The sequence below is a fragment of the Macaca mulatta genome, chromosome 1 (genome assembly GCF_049350105.2).
Source record: "Macaca mulatta isolate MMU2019108-1 chromosome 1, T2T-MMU8v2.0, whole genome shotgun sequence".
Taxonomy (NCBI): domain Eukaryota; kingdom Metazoa; phylum Chordata; class Mammalia; order Primates; family Cercopithecidae; genus Macaca; species Macaca mulatta.
The window spans coordinates 34,107,241-34,127,433 of NC_133406.1; the positions used below are offsets into that span (position 1 = coordinate 34,107,241).

A 20,193-nucleotide genomic window follows, 5' to 3' on the forward strand; every position below is an offset into this window, starting at 1 on the left:
AGAATCTGATTAAGTCTGGCTCTGCTATTCTCTAAGTACCAATTCTTTGCTGTGACATTTTCTCATCTTGCACGCTCTCTAGGGCATACATGAGTGTGAAGGAGCTGAAGGAGGCCCTGCAGCTGAACAGTACTCACTTCCTCAACATCTACTTTGCCAGCTCAGTGCGGGAAGACCTTGCAGGTGCTGCCACCTGGCCTTGGGACAAGGACGCTGTCACTCATTTGGGTAAGTGAAATGAAGACCAAACATGGTAGGAAAAAACAGAAGACTGAAGGAAGCTTGTGAAAATAAGTTTGGGGAAAAAAGAAAGACAGAGAAAAAGTAAATTTACACAGTGAATTAACTGCTTTGCGCTGAGAGTGGCTCTTGATAGAGCCTGTCAAAATGTTTCAATATAGACAGGTAAGACGTATTAGAGCAAGCAATGACAAATGTTCAGGATGTTCTAGACTGAATCTATAATTTAGATGAAAATAAATTGCTGGCATAGAATAAGATCATTTTAAGTCTTGCAGAGCCCCAAGTGGGGAACTATCAAATTATCAAGAAGGTGGCTGGACTGTGAAACCTGCTTTACAGTGATCACTGTTCCAGAAGACTGGTGGGCTTCTTGTATGGTAGGACTCCTGAGGAAATCCCAGGAAATTCAAAAAGTGGGGTTTGCCTGCTCACTGGGGCAAACAGTGGATACCTTAACACCAAGTGCAACTACTGAACACAAGAAAGATAATCGTTTTTACAATGTCTTATTATTATAAAGGGAAATCTTACTGAGCAAGCAATAAGAGTGATTACATCCATTTTATAAACATATGGATAAAGAGTAATTATTGAACGTAATTAGTATATATTTCCAAAAAGTCTTAGATAGCATTCTATAAAAATTTATTTTAAAATAAGTTACTGTAATTGAGAGTAATATTTTGTGTTGGAAAAAGAATGGTTAGACAGACTGGAAACAATTTTATGAATGATTTTTAAAAGGTACTGCAAAGTTGGTCTTCCTAGTAATCATATAAGAAGCAGAGAGGAATAAATTAAAGTAATAGAACATAATGCTGTATACGTCAAATACTTGGTCATAGTGAAGTCTAGAACATATTGACTTGACAATCATAGAAAATATGAGCAAGTATTCAAAAGATAACCAGTGTTGTAGATTGGGGAAGGAGGAAGATGAGCAATGCGTTAGCAATAGACAAAAAAAAAAAGGTTGCTGTTCAATGCTGTTCAAGTGTGAAATGGTGGTAAAAATCCACAGAGTGAATCAGGTTGAGATCCAAAAGGGTTATATATACCAGAAAATGGAGGATATATGCTAATGTATATATACACATATATGAATGACAAACATGTAAGAATCCAAATTAAATGCTTTGCTAGCATGCATAGCTGGGTTTCATTGGCTCTATAGTATCTGATTCAGTTTTAGAGCCCTTTTATCACTAAACTGTATTTTTAGTTCTCAGTACATCAGAAATCAGAAATTTGTGATGTTAGTGTTGGCCTGAGGCTACCAAGGCAAGAGCATTGCGTGTGTTGATAGCATACTGTCAGGTTCCTCAAGTAAGGACCTGATATTTCCAGGGATCCATTATAAACCAAAGAAGGCATTTAGATTTATCTACAATTACTATGAGTGAAAAACTAGGGAAAGAGAGGTTTCTGGGTGGGATGAGATGTTTTGTTGGGCCTGTCAGAAAACAAATTTGTAAGTCATAGGCTGCACTTCATGGCTATTGGTTTCAGGAAAAGTTCTAAAGGATTTTTGATACAGCTGACAGAAAGGGGCTGTAGATTTCAGTCATATATTTCCAAGATGGTCACGTAAACTGGAGACACCCCTGTGCTTTCCAGATGAAAGCTAGTGTGGGTCATTCTAGCCTTCCTGGTAGCAATGGGTGGACTAGAAAGTCATATTCCTGTAATTCATTTAATAGTGAGTACGGGTGTTTTGAGCTACGCTAATCAAAAGCAACAGTAGCAGAGGGGGCATATAACACTATAAGAAAATATCTCCAACTTGGTGCACACTCCAATCACCAATAGTAACCTTTCTGGTGTATGTCTATGGAGGTCCTGACAGCAAGATTTACCCAGCAGTGGCTTCCATAAGGCCAAGGTCTATCAATAGGAACTGAATCTATTTGGTTAAAAGACCTTAAAAAATTATCTTCCTGGCCATTATGGAGACAAATGATGACTTCTTGATAAGAATTGTTGGGCTGGGGCATACCATTGAATGTTTTCTAACTTTATTAGAATTGGGCATTGGCAAGACTCATTCAACTATAAAAAATGGATAAAATACTTTAAAATTATTTATTTGAAAGCATCAGACTGGCTAAGGCAACAAGGATATGAGGAGTCCAATCTCAGAAAGAAGAAAAATGCATTGAACTGAGTCCTGTATATAATTCAGTCTTTTTCCTTTCAGGGAAATTGCCAAATTCTCAGTGGAAGACATAGAGGCAAAGCAGAGAGCAGCAGCCTAGAGCTTGCTTTGGTCTCAAGACAAAAATTAGAGTTCAGGTTTTCAGGGTAACCAAAACTTGAGGGACCAGCATCCTAGAGAAATGGAAATCAGAAAAAGTAAGCCTGATTTTCTGCTTGTGATTTTCTTTTAAGATATTTGTTAGTTACTAAACTTACATTCTCAGGGCCACTGGGCAAGAAAACATGTAGAAAATAACATCTAAGATATTAAAAAGCCAAACAGTGATTTTAGGAGTCTCATAACAGAAGAGAGAAAATTGGGAGTTGAGGCCTTGTCGAGAAGAAGGGGCTCTGAGACACCCTCTGTGCAAGGGTAAACAGAAGTAGCACAGCTTATACAAAGTCTAAGATCTAGCCTGAAACACTTTTATAAACGTTTCAGTAGTTTTTTGGGGAACAAGTGGTGTTTGGTTACATGGATAAATTTTTTAGTGGTGACTTCTGAGATGTTGGTGCACCCATCACCCAAGCAGTGTACACTGTACCAGTGTGTAGTCTTTTATCCCTCACCCTGCTCCCACACTTCCTCCTGAGTCCCCAAAGTTCCATTGTATCATTCTTATGTCTTAAATCCTATAGTTTAGCTCCCACTTATAAGTGATAATATATGATGTTTGGTTTCCCATTCCTGAATTACTTCACTTAGAATAATGGTCTCCAACTCCATCTAGGTTGCTGCAAATGCCATTATTTTGTTCCTTTTTATGGCTGAGTGGTATTCCATGGTATATACATATACCACATTTTCTTTATCCACTCATTGATTAATGGACATTTGGGCTGGTTCCATATTTTGCAATTGTGAATTGTGCTGCTATAAACATGTGTGTGCAAGTGTTTTTTTCCATATAGTGACTTATTTTCCTTTGGGTAGATACCCAGTAGTGGGATTGCTGGATCAAATGGTAGATCTACTTTTAGTTCTTAAGGAATCTCCATACTGTTTTTTCATAGTAGTTGTACTAGTTTACATTCCCACCTGCAGTGTGAAAGTGTTCCCTTTTCACCACATCCACATCAACATCTATTAGTTTTTGATTTTTTTAAATTATGGCCTTTCTTGCCGGAGTAATGTGGTATATCATTGTGGTTTTGATATGCATCCTATCTACTTTTCTTTGTTTTTGTTGCATTTGCTTTTGGGTTCTTGGTCATGAACTCTTTGCCTAAGCCAATGTCTAGAAGAGTTTTTCCAATGTTATCTTCTAAAATTTTTATGTTTCCTCCTGAAACACTCTTAATCCCTGTTTGGAGAAAGTTTATCTGCCTATATTCTAACTGCCTAGAAAAAGAAAGTTAAATATTCTTTGGAGAAAGACATAATTGAAAGCCTCTACAATTGTTCATGCACAGTGTCTAGCAATCAATAAAGAAATACCAACTATTTCAGGAGACAGGGTCAAATGATGATAAACCAAACAAACAAGTCATACAGAATCAAAACTTATCCAGGTATTGGCATTATTGGGCACTGGCTTTAACTATGATTAATAAGTAAAAATAGATGAAAATGCATAGTTTGTTCATAGAACTGGAATCTCTAATAGTGGATCAAATGGAAATTTTAGAACTAAAAATAGATACCAGTAAGAAAAATTAAGAAATTAATAGATGGGTTTATGAACAGAAGAAAGAATTTAAGAACTAGACCATTGTAGAAAATTTACAAATTGAAGCTCTGAAAAAGGAAGTGCTGTGAAAATACAGAAGAAATCTCAGGTAACATTTAAGACTCCATGAAAAATTTCTATTGTAAATTGGAGTTCTAGAAGAAGAAAAACAAATTGTGGGCAGAAACAATATTCAAAGAGATAATGACTGAGAATCTTGCAAACTGACAAACAATATCAAACCACAGATTCTAGATATTTTACACTTGCCATACAATCCAGTAATTGGACTCCTGGTCATTAATCCTAGAGGAATGAAAAAATATATATCCACTTAAAAACTAGTACATGAATAAATCTTCATAGCAGTTTTCTGTTTTCTATATAGTAGCCCCAAACTGGAAATGACAAAAGTGTCCTTCAGTGCTGACTGCTTAAACAAACTGTGTACATCCACACAATGAAATACTACTCCACAAAGTATTAATGCATGCAAAAACTTGGATGGATCTCAAGGGCATTATGCTAAGTGAAAAAAAAAAGCCAATCTCAAAGTTACATGGTATAACATTTCACATTTGCAGTATTCTCAAAATGGTAAAATTCTAGAGATAAAGAACAAACTAGTGGTTTCCAGGGTTTAAGAATGAGGAGGCAATACATGGTCGGAGGTTGAGAAGAGTATGGATGTATTTGTGACATAAAGGATAGCAGGTGGGACATGTTAATAGTGATAGAACAGTTTAGTATCTTGACTATGGTGTTGATTACACAAATGTATGTATGTGATAAATTTCATAGAACTACAAACACACATACACACACAACTGCATGTAAAAACTGGTGAAATCTTCTGATAGATATCTATGATCTCTATAAATAAGCAAGGTACTTTGCATATAGCAGGTGCTCTGTGAGTGATCATTGAATGAAGGTATAGATGAGTAAAAGTATTAAATTTAAATGATTTCAAGAAATGCTTAAATTATCTCATGAATCACTGACTTCTAATGGAATTGTGAAAGAAGCAAGGGATATTTATATTTTATTCTTAATCCTTTGAGAAATAACTGTACTCCCCTACAACATGATTGTTAATGTGCTTTTCAGAAGTAAAAGACTAGACTGAACAGCTCACAGATCTGATTCAATAGAAAATTGTGTTCTTATTTATTTCTTCTTGTTCAATCATAGCTGATTAAACAAAGGAACTGTATTGATTAAAATCAGGTGTAGAGTAGTACAGACAGCTGACATACCATGATAGAGGAAGACATTCAGAATTTTCTAAATAGAGCCTTTTTGAGACTCAAGATGGGATTACCTGTTTGTGTCAGCATGTAAAGGCCCTACATTTTCAGGGTCTGTTGAGTGACCTAGCGGATAAGCACACTAGCCTTAAAGTTTGAAGACTGAATCCAATTTCTGACTATCAATGGCTTAAGTCACTATGTGAAAAGACCAAGGTAATTTGTCATCGTGATTTGCCATCAACACCATTTCTGCCCTTTCATATGATTTTGTGCTTTCAATGCTGTGTTAACACAAAGAAAAATCTTTTTGCAGATGGATGAATGAGTGGGATCTTCTTGAGCTCTAATATTCAGTAGTTTGAACATTTTTAGCCATAGTAAACAATGCCTGAATTGAAAACATATCTTTAAAAGCAGAACACTTAAGTTAGTCATAAACTAGCCTTTTTATAAGCCTTGGATGCCATACTCATCATCATTGATTCATTCAAAGAAAAGCTTGACTGTGTTTTGTGGCAATGCCATAGATAGAATAATGAAAACAGTCGCTCTTAAGGAATGCACAGCATGATTGGGAGACAGATATGTAATACAGATTTATAATACTATGTGATGGCACCATACATGAAGTTAGGCAGGAACATAGAAAAGAAAGTGCCTAATTGTGCTGAAAGTATTAACAAAGAGTTTCCAGAGGGGCTGAGGCTTGAGATGGGAATTGAAGGATAAGCAAGAGTTTGCTTGGCAGACATAGGAGAGCATTCCAGAGCAGAAGAACTGGCAGATGGCAGGGTTCAGCACACACTTAGAAGTGGGGGTGCTTTGCATGGCTACAGTATTGCTCTTCAAACTTATGTTTTCCCTTGTACCTGTGAAGAGACTCAAAAAACTCAGCAAACCTTCATACATTCTCAAAGTAACATCTAAACATCTAATAATAGGTTTAATAGTAGCAAAAAGAGTAATTGGGGCATGTAATTTTATTTCAAACTACTATCATTTAAAAATAAATCTTAAATTTAGTTTCCTAAGTGTCCTCTCAGTACCATACCAATTTGAAAATCACGATCATTTATTTTTTAAAAAAAATCATGGTCATGTACTTTTTAAACATTGGGCAAGTGTTCATTGTTTTCTTTTTTTTTTTTTTTTTTTTTGGTCTCTTTAAACTTGTGTTTCCATTTCACTTATATAGAATTTTATACTAATGTAACATACACATGTATTTTTTTCAGAGTCTAGTTGGTTGCCTGTTTCTCAGCTAAAAACATTTTGAGTACAACTCTTTTGTGATCACATTTTGTTAAACTAGACTTTTTATTTTGAGATATTATACATTCACATGTAGTTGTTAGAAACAATGCAAAAACATTCTGTATAACCTTTACCCATTTCCCCTAATGGTAACATCTTGTAAAACAATAGTACAGTCTCACAAACAGGATATCAGCATTGAAACTAACATAAGTTATTAAGCGTTAAAAATCACTTCTCAGTTGAGTTCTCATTTGCAATGATTACTCTTCTACAATTGATCAAAACAGTATTTTTAGATGTTGGTTAATCACTAGTAAAAACAAATACTTGGGAAATGTGTATTTTAAGGAGATAAACATGGCTCTCCCAAACCCAAAGTAGTTCTTGTGTCTGTGAATGAATAGTAATTATTGCTGTAATGAGAAAAGATTTAACATAAATTATATTGCTTTGTTTCTCATTTATAGCTGTAAGTGCTAAGAAAACTTGTTCGAATAAATGAGGGATGGGGAAAGAGAAGTTCTGTTTGATTGACTAAGTGGATGATGGTGCCAAGGTATAAAATGCAGGAAAAGGAAAGGCAGATGGGGAGCCAGTTTGCTTTTGGATATGTTGAGCTAGGGGTCTCTAAAATCAACTAAGAAGGGGCTTCCATGGAAGAGGGAGGAGGAAAAGATATCAGGGGGTGTACCAGAAACCAAAAGACAGAGAGTTTGAGAAAGTCTCATGGGGTCCACAGCTACTGCAGAAAGATGAAATCAGCACACAGGCATTTTGGCCAAGTTAGAGAGAAGAATCACTGTGGCACAGAAGCTAGATACTTCCTAGTGTTCTGGTCTGCCACGTTCCTAATTGTTCTAGAGAATGTCTGTGCCACCACAGAGCAGTGAGAGCACCCAATCAGCTCACAAGCAACATGCCCTCAGGTGCATGGGACCTGAGGACACTGTGGGAGGAAACTTGAACCTGGATCATGGGGGTTTAAACATAAGGGATCTTCAAATGAGTCTGGATGAAGTGATTCTTGACTGGGGGAAAAGAAAATATTTGAATGATGGAGTGGGTTATGGCTTCACATGGATAGGAACAAACGGGACCTGGGCTTTTGTTTCATCATATGTAAAATGGGGATAATAAGCATGAGGAAGAGTGTCTGGCATAGAGCAGGAGTTCAGTAAATATGAGCTTTAATAGTAGTAGTAGAAGCTTCAAATACAGTGTATCTGTGGTTGCCTTTCCTGATTGTGCCTTCAGCCTTCAAGATAGAAACTTTTTCAGTGCCCTGGAAAAATCTTGGCTCTTTTATAAAGGAAAGAAATGTGTTTTTAGGAATGCATCTGCTTGCAATGGTAGAACTGCTTGTAAGAAGCAGAAAGAGCTTCCTTACAAATCAGAGAAGGAAAGGGTAAACAGTGGTGGGTGATCTGGGGAGGTGAGCGGTCTGTGAATGTCCTAGAGCCCAGTGGACTGCAGTGGAGTAGCTGTCACAGGGTTGGTACGGGTAGGACCACTACCTGGGAGAAGGTAAAGCAGCAGCAGTATAGGTGGCAGAAACTAGCTTGGAGGTGAGATACCCCTTCCTCATGCAGAACTTTTGCAGGGGTTCTTCCAGGACAAACTTCAGCTTTCTTTCAACCAAATAGTTAGATATTGAGATTAAAGTTTACATCAGTTGTGATACATAGATGCACAATGTGAATGAAGCCTCAGGTGCTAAGAACTATTCATAGATATGGTAAGTGGGAAGTCTTTGATAACATCAACCAGATTGTTTTTGTGGAGTCTGGGTGCAGAAACCAGAGTGGGACAGGTAGAGGAACCCACAGAAGGTGAAGAGGGGGGTGTGGATCTTTCAAGAAGTTTGACTGTGAAGGCATACAGCACTAGGGTGGAGGAGGTGATGGTTAGAGGGTGATGAAGAAAGTTTTGGATTGAAAGAGACTTGAGCATGGTTATAGTCCACAACCTGATGGAGGGAGTGCTCCGAGGCACACCAACATTTGTAGATCATGAAGGTGTTAACTGGATTCCGTGTCCTCTGAGGGTATTAGTCATTAAAGGATTGGGCTAGAGCAAAGCCACCATTGAGAGCTAAGGAATAAATAAGATGTGTAAACTGGAGTGCACATGTAAATATTAGAGCTCATAGTCATTCATTAGGCAGCCTATATGACATAAACAAGATGAGAACTGTTCCTGATAATTACCCCTTGGCTTCTGTTGTAGATGATTTAACTGTCGGAAGATGACATTTAGTAAATGACGCTATTCTGGGTGCCTTGGAGTTTGGAAAACAGGGAGCACTCTTGGATATTAAACACTTTAAACAAAATTAGCATAGAATTTGAATGCTGTACTCTGAAATTTGGGTGCCCCAAACAAAGATTCCTACATTTAAAAGCATGTGATGTAAATACCCACTTTTATATATGGTGATTTGAAAGGTCTTCTCTTCTAAAACATGTCCTAGTACTCATTGAATCCTTGATACTCCAGAACAGTGCCTGGCATAGATAAATGCTCAATAATGCTTAATGAATAAATGAATTATAGGAAATATCTTCCCCACGCATACTCTGTAGTGCCTAAAATTCTGTCATGATTTTCCTGCAAAGTAGACAAAAAAAGAATCCATCATGAGGTTGTGTGTGTGTGTGTGTGTGTGCGTGCGTGCACGTGTGCGTGTGTGAAGCATTGCCCCCATAATGGAACAAGGAAAGGGTTATATATTAAGTCTCTAATGCCTTGCTAATAACATCTTCAGTTTTAATTCAACAGATTACTTTTCTCCACAATGTGGGAGTGGCTAGCGCTCCCTGAGTGCTTGACTGTTGCAGATAGGAGTAACTGAAAGGGTATACAAGGAGACAAAAAAAAAAAAAAAAAAAAAAAAGACACCAGATTCAGCAAAATCTTCACCCTCTACACATGCTTGTCTTGGTTCAGTCTTAACTGGAACAAAGACTGCCTTCTAATGAGACCACAAGCTGTAAAATCAAGCCAATACGAGATTTGGAGATGAATGGCTCCTGGGCTGGTTCTCTTAAAGATTCACTTCTTTTTCTAGCTCCAGTTATTATTATTTTTAATTGTCCCCATTTCCTTCTCTCCCCTTGCCTACCAGTCCACCTACACCACTTTTTCTTTCCTTGTCCTGCCTTGAAGTGCTCCTTCCCTGGACCCCAAGGCACGGTTTTATAACTTTGTCCCTTCATTGTGGACAGTATGTTTTGAGGAGCAGTTTCACCAGTCACTGGAAGTAATTACATAGGCACTTGCAGACCAGCCCTCAACCTCCCCGTTTTATGGGCATATAATATTCAGCCCTAAAAATTTTACAGAACTGTTTTAGAGTTTTTCAACCAATATCCTTTTCTGAAGCTGCCCAAAGCTATTTTATTTATGTATTTATTTATTTATTTATTTATTTTACTGAAGGTGGCTTTGGGGATCATTCTCTTTACCGTGAGCCACTTGGGTATTCTTGTGTTAAAGCCTGGAAAAGCCAGTAAGAACTTAGAAATATAGAATCACTTTGGAAGCTTGGCTGTTTACTACTAAGATTTCATCTTCTAATTAGCAGATTCTTTCTTTTCTTCCTCCACACCATCCCCTAGACCACACAACAACTCTGTCTTATTGTTTTGGCTTGTCTTTTGTAATCAAGGCTGAAAGATCTTCTAAGAAGGCATGTGTTCTCCTGCTGCCAGTCCATTAAGGAACAGCTGTGCCACACATGGCCCCCAGTTGCTGGGAGCCCATTCATATTGCGTTCCATGTACAAGTTGATGGTACTGGCACACACTGGGTTCAAGTCTTGGCATACACATTCAGGCATGCAAGAAATGTAACTTACTTTATTCTTCTGTCATTAAACTTTATTTCTATTTTGAGCCCCCATGCTACTGAGTAGTAGTAATTTACTCTCAGTCAATTATGCCTGTTATGCTTGGGGCTGTACCTAACTATGGAGATGGCTTGTATGTGCTGAGACCACAGGGAAAATGATTCATTTTTGTCCTTGGTCACCAGGTGATGCTGGTCACCTGAGATGACCCTGGTTCTCATCACAGGGACATCCTCAGGGAATTTCTGGCAGGCTGTGTTGCCCTTCCTGCTTAGCTCTGGTGGTCAGTGGTTCCTCTCTAGGGCTAAGCCACTTAGGAATCTATTACCGTAATGAAGCAAGATCCCTCTGCTGTCAGATCACACAAACCTATTGTGGGTTTTTATCTCTTTTCCAGCTCGAAAGTCAGGGTACAGTCAACTTTATTGGACCCACTACCAACTATTCATTTCCATTATTTACCTTTCGCCTCTTTCCTCTTCTTTCAGCTTGGGAGAATCATTTCTAGGCTAATGTGGTAGTGGTCGTGTTGGTAGTGTGAGAGCGAGGGTCCCTGTCTTCAATCCATCTACCATGCTGGCTAAACTGTGGATGGAGTCGTTTCAGGACCCAGGTGGCAGAGGCTTAGAAACCCCACAGCCAAAAAAGGATTTCTTGTTTCCTTGCTTTTCATTATGTTGTATTACTTCCTAGTGAGGTTAATACATGTGGAAAAGTCTGGCATTGTGAATTGAGTGGAGTAGGGAGAAGAGAAGCATGGAACCACTAGGGTAAAATGTTAGTATTTCCAAATTTTTTCCATCCTTTTACACTAGTACTTTAAAGTTTCCCCTGAGTAAGTATTCCTGGTCTTGTTATCAGTCCTTCGACAGTCTTGCAGGATGGGCATTGGGGAAGTGAGTGAAGGTGGGGGGCGCCTGAAAGTGCCTCAGAGTGGAGACTGAAGCATTGTGATATAGTTGAAAATATGTGTGTGCATTTCTTTTCTCTTCCTGTTTCAATGTGTCAGACAAAAGCAGGAACACCAAAGAAGGGATTCAACTGTAGGGGATGGAATCTCATCCCTACCCCACTCCCCATTCTACTATCATATTTTATCTCTCATCTGTGTTTCAATTTTGTCATCCAAGATAAGGAATGATAAAAATTAATGGTTTTGAGTATAAAAATGATAATCATATTCCCCATAACTAGAGAGTTGGAAGGGAATGATTATCGGCACTATAGAACAAAGACATCTAGTGTAAATCTGATCTAACAATAATTTGAGGTCTATGAAGAATTATACCAACAGCCCCAATTTGGTAAGATTTCCTTTCCTCCTGCAATTAGCAGCCTAATTTCAGACTGCCAGGAATAAATTTTGAACCCTAATATGTTGTCTATGAAGAGAATGGGCACTTGTCTATTTGCGGCCCTCTCAAAGTCTTGCTTGTCTTCTGGATGCCTGCAGTTGTTAGGATCAGAACAACATGAAGACAAAGTATGAGCAGCTTAGAGGAAAATCAGAGCTTCTTGTTGAGGTTGTTCTCCTACTGTGCCTGGCAATGCCTGGTTTCACTCTGGGAGGTCTGTCTAATTTATGGTCAGGCCCCACCTTCTTTTTTATTTTTTTATGAATGAAGGTTAGGTGGGAGCCAATGAAGGTTATAGGCAAATGAACGTGTACTGCCAGATTGCACATAGAATAATAATATTGACAAATGGTCTAATACATATTTTGAGTCTCTTTGTTTTAGGAGATAAGCTAAATGCTTATTTATTTACCTTACTACTTTAATCTTCATGAAAATCCTTTGAGGTAGCATCTCTTGTTATTACCGTTAAACAGATCAGTAAACAGCCTTGAGAGCTTCTAAGGAGTGTTTCCCCATATCAGGATCAATACCTTTACAGTGCCAGCTAAAGAAGGAGCCCTGGCCCCTCCAAAGGCTACCTTGTGAGAGAGAAGCTTCTGCCCAGTGGTGCAGGAACCACATGTAATCACGCACAGTCTGACCCATGTAACTGGAAGAAAGTGTGTGTGTAGACTCTAGCTTCAGAAGATAATGCTGGTTCATTTGAATATATTACTATAAAATGGTACTGACAAGTAGCATTTCTGACTATTTTTTCATTATTCCTATGATCTTGCCCCTGAGAAAGGATTGCAGCTTTTCCTGAAAGCAGGGGAATGCACAGTCCCTCAGGCCCCCTCCTCCTCATTGGGGGAAGACTTAAATGCTGGTGATGGCAGGAAGGGATTGCCACTCTGGCCACTCAGTTTTTATTTATTATTTATTATCACATCTTGTTCCTTTTAATGAAAAGAAATGCTTGCATTCCTCTTATTAAATTTTGGGCAACATGTCTTTATGCCTCAGTCTGGCTTTGGCATGAGTTCATGTGTATGTGTAACTTTTATTGAAACATGAAAGAACTTTTCTAAACTAAATCACCAAATAAATTTAATGTCTTTCCTCACCCCTACATTGATATGAGTGTGTGTGTATCTCAGTGAGTAATGAAAACCCACTCCTTAATAATGTGAGTATGTGTGTCTGTGAGTGATTAAAACTCATTTCCCTAATAACGTAACAAGTTTGATTTGGTTGGAATAAAGGGTGGGTGGGAAGAAAAGTGTGAGACCCCGTATCTGTGAGAGCGGATGAAGGGTGCAAACCGGTTGTATTAGTCCGTTCTCATGCTGCTATGAAGAAATACCTGAGGCTGGGTAATTTATTAAGGGAGGGCGTTTAATTGACTCACAGTTCAGTAGGGCTTGGGGGGCCTCAGACAATTATGGCAGAAGATACCTCTTCACAGGGGGGCAGGAAAGAGAATGAGTGCGAGTATGGGAAATGCCAGACACTTACAAAACTATCAGATCTCTTGAGACTTACTCATTGTCATGAGAACAGCATGAGGGAAACTGCCCCCATGATTCAATTACCTCCACCTGGTCCCACCCTTGACATGTGGGGATTATGGGATTATGGAGTTTACAATTCAAAATGAGATTTGGGGTGGGGACACAGCCAAACCATATCACCAGTGGAGAGGGAGTGAGGATTAAAGGGTGGCTAATCCGGGTCACTTGGAAATCCACAGCAGGTCCGAGAGTAGGATGGCTGGCTTCTCACTGCCAGCTTTCCCCTTTCCCTCAGGCCACTGAGAGTTGGGAGTCTTGGAACACAAACTGCAAGGCCGAGGCAGTGACAGTCCAGGACAATACAGATTCCTTTACATGTATGTGTTCATGACTGTCCCACAAAGCCTGCATGTTAGCTCTCAGAGTCTGGGAATACAGATGGGAAGAAATCTTAGTGATAAGTCAATCTACCCCCTCATTTTACAGATGAAGAGATTAGGGGAAAGGTTGAACAGCCAAGGCCATGGAGTGAGTGAGGGTCAGCTAATGGTCCACACTCCAAGCTCCTCTCGTTCTAGTCCAGGGGGATAATTTTATAATCTGGTGCTGTAGTAGATATAGAATTACTATAAGAGGTTTAGGACCTTGGGATTTTTGTTCTCAACATGTGTTGGTGTGCACAACAGTCATCCCTAAATTAGAGCAATATTTTGTTCTATATTTTCTGTATTTCTTTATTTTGTGTAATATTCTAGTTAACACACATGTAGTTACTAAACCCGTTGCCATGTCTTCCATATAAATGAGTTATTAGCATAAGTACATCTCTCTGCAATTGAAAATATAACTTGCAAATGTGTGTTAAAATGCTTATGTTTTTAGTGGAAATGTAAGTGTTGTTTGATTAAAATTTTATTCTTCTGTGTTGGAAATGTGCACCAAGAGTGCTACACTGGAGAACCCTGGCCAATTGTCCTGGGTATGGAGGGGATTTCCTGGGAGTGTTGAGGGCTTGCATTTTTATGCTTCTTCTTCCAGTTATAAACAAGCTGGTTTATTGAAAGATGGCTGTTGCAAAATATTTTTAGATTTGGAAACATCTCATTTGGGGTTGAGGTAGAGACTTCTGCTGGTTGATTAGAAGCCCAATATTATAATGACTGCGCCGTATTCTCAAGTGTTTCTAGTCCACACTCCTGGTCATCCCTCCTTTCTTGGCACATGTTGATTTTGCCATCCTTTCTTCCTAGAACCATCTTTCTTTTCATCTATATTTTCTTTATCTATAACTGAAGGAGATCACAAAAGGACCTGGACCTGGCTGGCCATAGGATGTGGGGATATTTGATGTTTTGCTCAGAGCTAAAATATATGAGCAGAAGGTAACTATTGATTTGAACTTTTTTTTTTTTTTTTCCATCTTTGGTAGTGTTTCTTGGATTGTGCTCTGAGACATCTGGTACTCCAGAGATGTCAAAAGATATTCTACCTCGGACATGTTCTGTGTTCAAATAAGTTTGAAAAGCAAAGGGTAAAACTCAATTGATGAAGGACTTTTCAGGGCCTTTAATACAACAGCTCACTCTCATGTACATTATGGATTTTTCAGGAGGATAGTATGGCATGCTGCATTTTCCTCAAGCATATTTAACCACTGATGCCACTTGTTTTTTCAAAGTATTACCCTGGTTCAGATTTTATAAACCCAATTTGGGAAGAAAGCTAATCAATGTAGATACTTAAACTTTATAGGTAAATTGTGTAGCCTTTCAAAATCCTATTTCTGAATATTAGTTTTATTTTAAGCCAAAACTTACTTAGAAATGGGGGAAAGAAAGGAAAGAGTAGGCAGAAAAGGGATTAAACATATGTAGAGGTTAGAAGTGTGGTGGAGGAAAAAGGATGAAAAAGGTGAAGGCACCTGGAAAGAACAGAAAGCTGTTCTCTTAGAATTATCTCCACTGATGCGAAGGTCAATATTGCCATTAGAGGACTGGAGGAATAATTGTACATGAACATTGGTGATGATTACTGCTGCCATCGGATATGTAAACATGAAGTGTGGGCTCTTGGAAAGTGGAAATACTGTGTTTCTCCAGGTTTATTCAAATAACAGGCACTCTCGAATCAGACCTGTTTTTAAGTTAGTTTAACCTTATGTTGACATCATGATGCACAAATGAAATAAATATTCAGAAAATAACTTTATAAAAAAAGAGAAATAAAAAAGGATAAGTTTAGAGAATAAAAATTTTACCAGAAGTAGTAGAAATAAAAAACATGGGAGGTGAGGTCTAGTTTCACCTGAGATGTGAAAGGAGACACTGTATCTTAGATGAGTTTGAGCATGGCTTGAGTAAGGTCAGTATGTTCGAGTAAACTGGGAAAGACTGGAACTTGGACTTAAAAACTGTCCTGTGCAGTAAAGTAGTCACAAGAAAGTCAATTTAGCTGCCTATTAGGTAGATCAGTGGGTGTGGTGCCAGATATCCTGTGATTGTCTCCTGCCCATAAAGCTGTATATGTGGTTGTCTAAGGGATGTTGAATGGAGGCAGGAATAGGACATAGTCCTTGGAATATGACCTGGCAAGAGAAAGAGCTATTCTCCTGGAGGACCTACTATACTCAGAAGACTATTGATATAGGGAAGACTCAGGTGTGAGAAGTGAAGCAAGTCCTGGGAACTGGGATCAGACTTGGGACAGAAGGGCAGGGCCAGCTGGGCAGCACAGCCAGGGGTGACCTTGGACCCCAGAGGGTTGATCCAAGGATGTTGACATTCCCTGTTTCATCTTTCAGAGATAAGACTAGGCCTGGTCCTGACAATTTTGGGGTGTAAAGAAGGAAAGCTAGGTGGCTCAACCATGGGAGAGGAGGGAAGCAGGAATTAGGATTCCAACAAGCTACACAGATAGAAGTTGGGTCACTCAGAGATCCTTAGCCTTTCCATTTGTAAGTTTCCAATGATACCATTAAGTCTCCCATCTAAGCCTGATTGGATGCAATGAACTCTTCCCTGAAACACATCCCTTCGTGTTCTCATGGAGATTTAGGGGGAGTGAGGGTGGGGAATATTCTCATAGTGACTGTGACATTCCCAATTTTGTGGTAGTTCAGTTGAACTTATCTTTTGTCTAACTAGTTGTTGAGAGTAGGGATTGTTAAATCAGAAGCAGCCTACACAGCTGTCATTTCCTTTATGTGCCAAACACTGAAAAAAAAAAACAACAAATTTTAGTGTTATCATCCCCACTTTACAGACAACAAAACTGAGTTCCAGGAGGTAAGACAGCTGTTTAAGCCCTCAAAGCTGGGATGTGGAGGGGCAGGAATTAGATCAGATTTCCTTGACTCCAAATCCCATGGGCTTTTGCCTAGAGCAGTGATTCTGAACCTGGGAAGTTTTTAAAAATGTCAGTGCATGAACCTTATCCTCGAATGTTTGGACTCAATTCATCAGGGGTAGTATTTGAACCCCTGTATGTCTTCTTTTAACTCTCCAAGGTGATTTTAATATGCATACAGTGCTGAGAATTCTGGCTCTCTATTATGTCAACATTGCTATCCCAGGCCTCTAGTATAACACTCACCCATGTAGAGGATAAAGAAGTGTGTATTAATTTGTTTAGAGGGTTTCTGTGGCAAGAAAGAAGAGCAATGACTGTATGTCATCAGAAGTTATAAAGTGACTCCTTAGAGGCTGAAATGGAATATTTGATGTTTATCAGAAAACACAATTAAGGATTGGAGAGCTGCTGTTCGTTCTGTGTTCTGAAAGGCTTTTCGAAACTTTCATTGCAGGTGGCATTGTCCTCAGCCCAGCCTATTATGGGATGCCTGGCCACATGGACACCATGATCCATGAAGTGGGACATGTTCTGGGACTTTACCACGTCTTTAAAGGGGTCAGTGAAAGAGAATCCTGCAATGACCCCTGCAAGGAGACAGTGCCATCCATGGAAACAGGAGACCTCTGTGCCGACACCGCCCCCACTCCCAAGAGCGAGCTGTGCCGGGAACCTGAGGCCATGAGTGACACCTGTGGCTTCACTCGCTTCCCAGGGGCTCCGTTCACCAACTATATGAGCTACACGGGTATCACCACTGTCTTGCTTTGTTTTCTATTAAGAATACATGGGGGCCTTTGAGAGCTGGGAGAGTGGAGGTGTGGGAGCTGATGGGAGAATGAGTAAGTGGTCCTTTGTGTCAGAGAGTTGAAGTGTATTTATTATAGGGTATTATTATTTTTTCATGTCTTTGAAGAGCTTGAAGAAATACTGAAATATTAAGGTACTTTGTTCACTGAATTCTCCTCTACTAGATATTTAAAAATATACTTCTATCCTTGGTAGTAAAAAAGGCGCAGAGCTGAAAGCCCTCTTGTGATCCCCTTGACTTCTAGAATGTAGTTTTTTTTATTTTTACCCACATTCTTAGACATTTACTCTGAAGAAGAGTCCAGTAGAAATAAAGGAAAAGAGTTTATGGGTCAAGGTGGCCCTTTATACTATTTTTGAAGTTGGTCCACGAGGTGGCTTGGTTAATTTAGGCTCAGGATTTTTTTTTACTGTATGTTATTAAAAACAAGCAAAATCAGATTCTCTTTTTCCAGCACTGGCCAAGTACTAATTCTTAGCTGCCTGCCACCCTCTCTCCACCAAAAGGTGACATCTAATTTAAAAAAAAAATGGCATCTTCCTGGCCCTGGGAAAAACTTGTCATCTGATTTTCCTTCCTTAATTTAGCTTCTGTACTATTCTTCACTGTCTCTCATGCTTCCTTGTTTCTGGTGAAAAGTAATAGTGACTGGTTTCCTATAATGGACTCAAATTTTTCCCTAAAATTAAAGACTTATTTGATTTGATTACCTAGTCCAATGGTGAAATAAGATATTTTTTTCTATAAGTTTTGGGGTCTTGTTTGGTGACATATTCTTCTAGAACTATCCAAAAAAGAATAAACCACCACACCCTGATCGTGACTTTGAAGGGAAGAAAGCATCATGAGCCGGTTCTGTCTGTCACCTTTCAAGATGTAGGTCTATCTGAGTTTCACTGCGGTGAATAATTCAGGTGTGTCAGACGTGTAAGCACCAGCACCTTTCCTCCCCCATCAAGGGGCAGAGACACCAGACGATGCCATGCAGAAGGCAGAGGTCTGGAGGCAGCACCTTTGAAGTGGGAAGAGGAAACATTTAAGAAGCTGAGTGAGGCAGTACTTGACTGGTGTGTTTTCACTGAAAAAGTCCCTGGCACTAAGAAAACTCCCTTTCCAACCCTATGCAAAATGTACCTGCTAAAGAGACCTTGCCAGATCCAAAAGTAAAGCTGAGACCACCATTCCCAGCCCTGCTGTCTCCTTGACATTTGGCTCTCTTTCCCCTGGAGCAGCTCTGAATACTCACCAATGTCACTGGGCGATAAAGCAGGTGTCTGCAACTCCACAAATGTTCACAAGTGGAAAGGCCATCTGTTGAAACACTGCCATCTTGTGGTTTGCTGAATAAGCAACCATCAACTCAGAGCAACCTTAGTCTCACCCTGGGATGCCCAACTTTAAGGTCATGACCCTGCTTTAGATATAAAACTGCTACATCTCTGGTCTCTGTCTTCTCTTACCCTTTCCAGCTTAGACCCTTTCTGGAACAGATTGCATTTGTTCATTCATTTAACAAGTGCTCATTGAGCCTAATAAATTAACTCAGCTATGAACAAGGCACAATTTATCCCTGCCTTGGTGGACTTGATGGGTTAAAATCTCCATCTCTTGTGCTACCTTTTTTGTCTCCACAGATGATAACTGCACTGACAACTTTACCCCTAACCAAGTGGCCCGAATGCATTGCTATTTGGACCTGGTCTATCAGCAGTGGACTGAAAGCAGAAAGCCCACCCCCATCCCTATCCCACCTATGATCATCGGACAGACCAACAAGTCCCTCACTATCCACTGGCTGCCTCCTCTTAGTGGAGTTGTATATGACAGGTGAGAGAGGCACTGACCGTGGGTGAGCTGTTTTATTTCTCTATGGCGTTTCATATAAATAAGAGGAAGAATATGAAGCCAGGGGAACTCTAATTTGGAACTATAAATGTGTGCACCACTGCTCAGAGCTGCTGCTCCAGCCTGCTCTGTTCTCGTTGCTTTAGCAGAACTCATGGGCTCTCTTGGGAGCCAGTGGCTCATCCTAAGTGCTCAATCCCCCTCAGGGAGGCCTGGAGAGGCTGACCAATGTGACAGGGATAAATTGGCAGAACTGAGAGGGCATCTGCCATTTGCCTCTGTCAGCTGTTCCTTCGTGGCATGAGGGTGGAGTGGTGGCTTGCCACTTGCAGAGTGGTGTTGGGGGAGGGATTACAGCATACTTCTCCAGGCACTTCTGGGTGTGGGTGGATGGGAGTGTGCTCACTGCCATAAGCTGTGCATCAGAGGGCTTCCCTGACTTATGAGGGTGCTTCTGACACCTTCTCAGCCTCCGATGCCTCCCCCTCTTACGGCCACTATCTCATGGAATTGTCATCCTCTGCTTATTTTCCTATCTGCCCCACTTGACTGGTAACTATTGGGGGAGGCAGGATTCTTTTTTGTCTCTTTGTCTCTTGCCCTGCCACAACAGACACCTAATATGTGTTTACTGAAGAAAAGCATTACACCTAAAACTTTCATTCATCCTTTGCATATTGGTTTGAAAGAATATCAGATAAACTGTTGTAGAAAGGAAAGGTAGGAAAATGAATGACATCTGATAATTGGTGGGGGATGAGAGAATATGGTTTCACTGAGAAGGACCAGAACCCCTTCTGTGACCTGTGCGGGCTGACCTCATTCAAAACCTACTGCTATATTCTAAATAACGACAGTCCCTTATCTATTGG

The 20,193-nt window shown here is 39.7% G+C and overlaps 1 protein-coding gene across 1 annotated transcript in view; it reads left to right on the forward strand.

The window, feature by feature from the left end:
• The window catches only part of PAPPA2 (pappalysin 2), a 303,315-nt gene that overhangs the window by 121,583 nt on the left and 161,539 nt on the right, over positions 1-20,193 (forward strand). Inside the window, exons 3-5 of the mRNA XM_015123561.3 lie at positions 83-228; positions 17,120-17,413; positions 19,111-19,303. Of these exons, the coding sequence (XP_014979047.3) occupies positions 83-228; positions 17,120-17,413; positions 19,111-19,303 (633 nt within the window). The remainder of the gene's footprint in view (positions 1-82; positions 229-17,119; positions 17,414-19,110; positions 19,304-20,193) is intronic.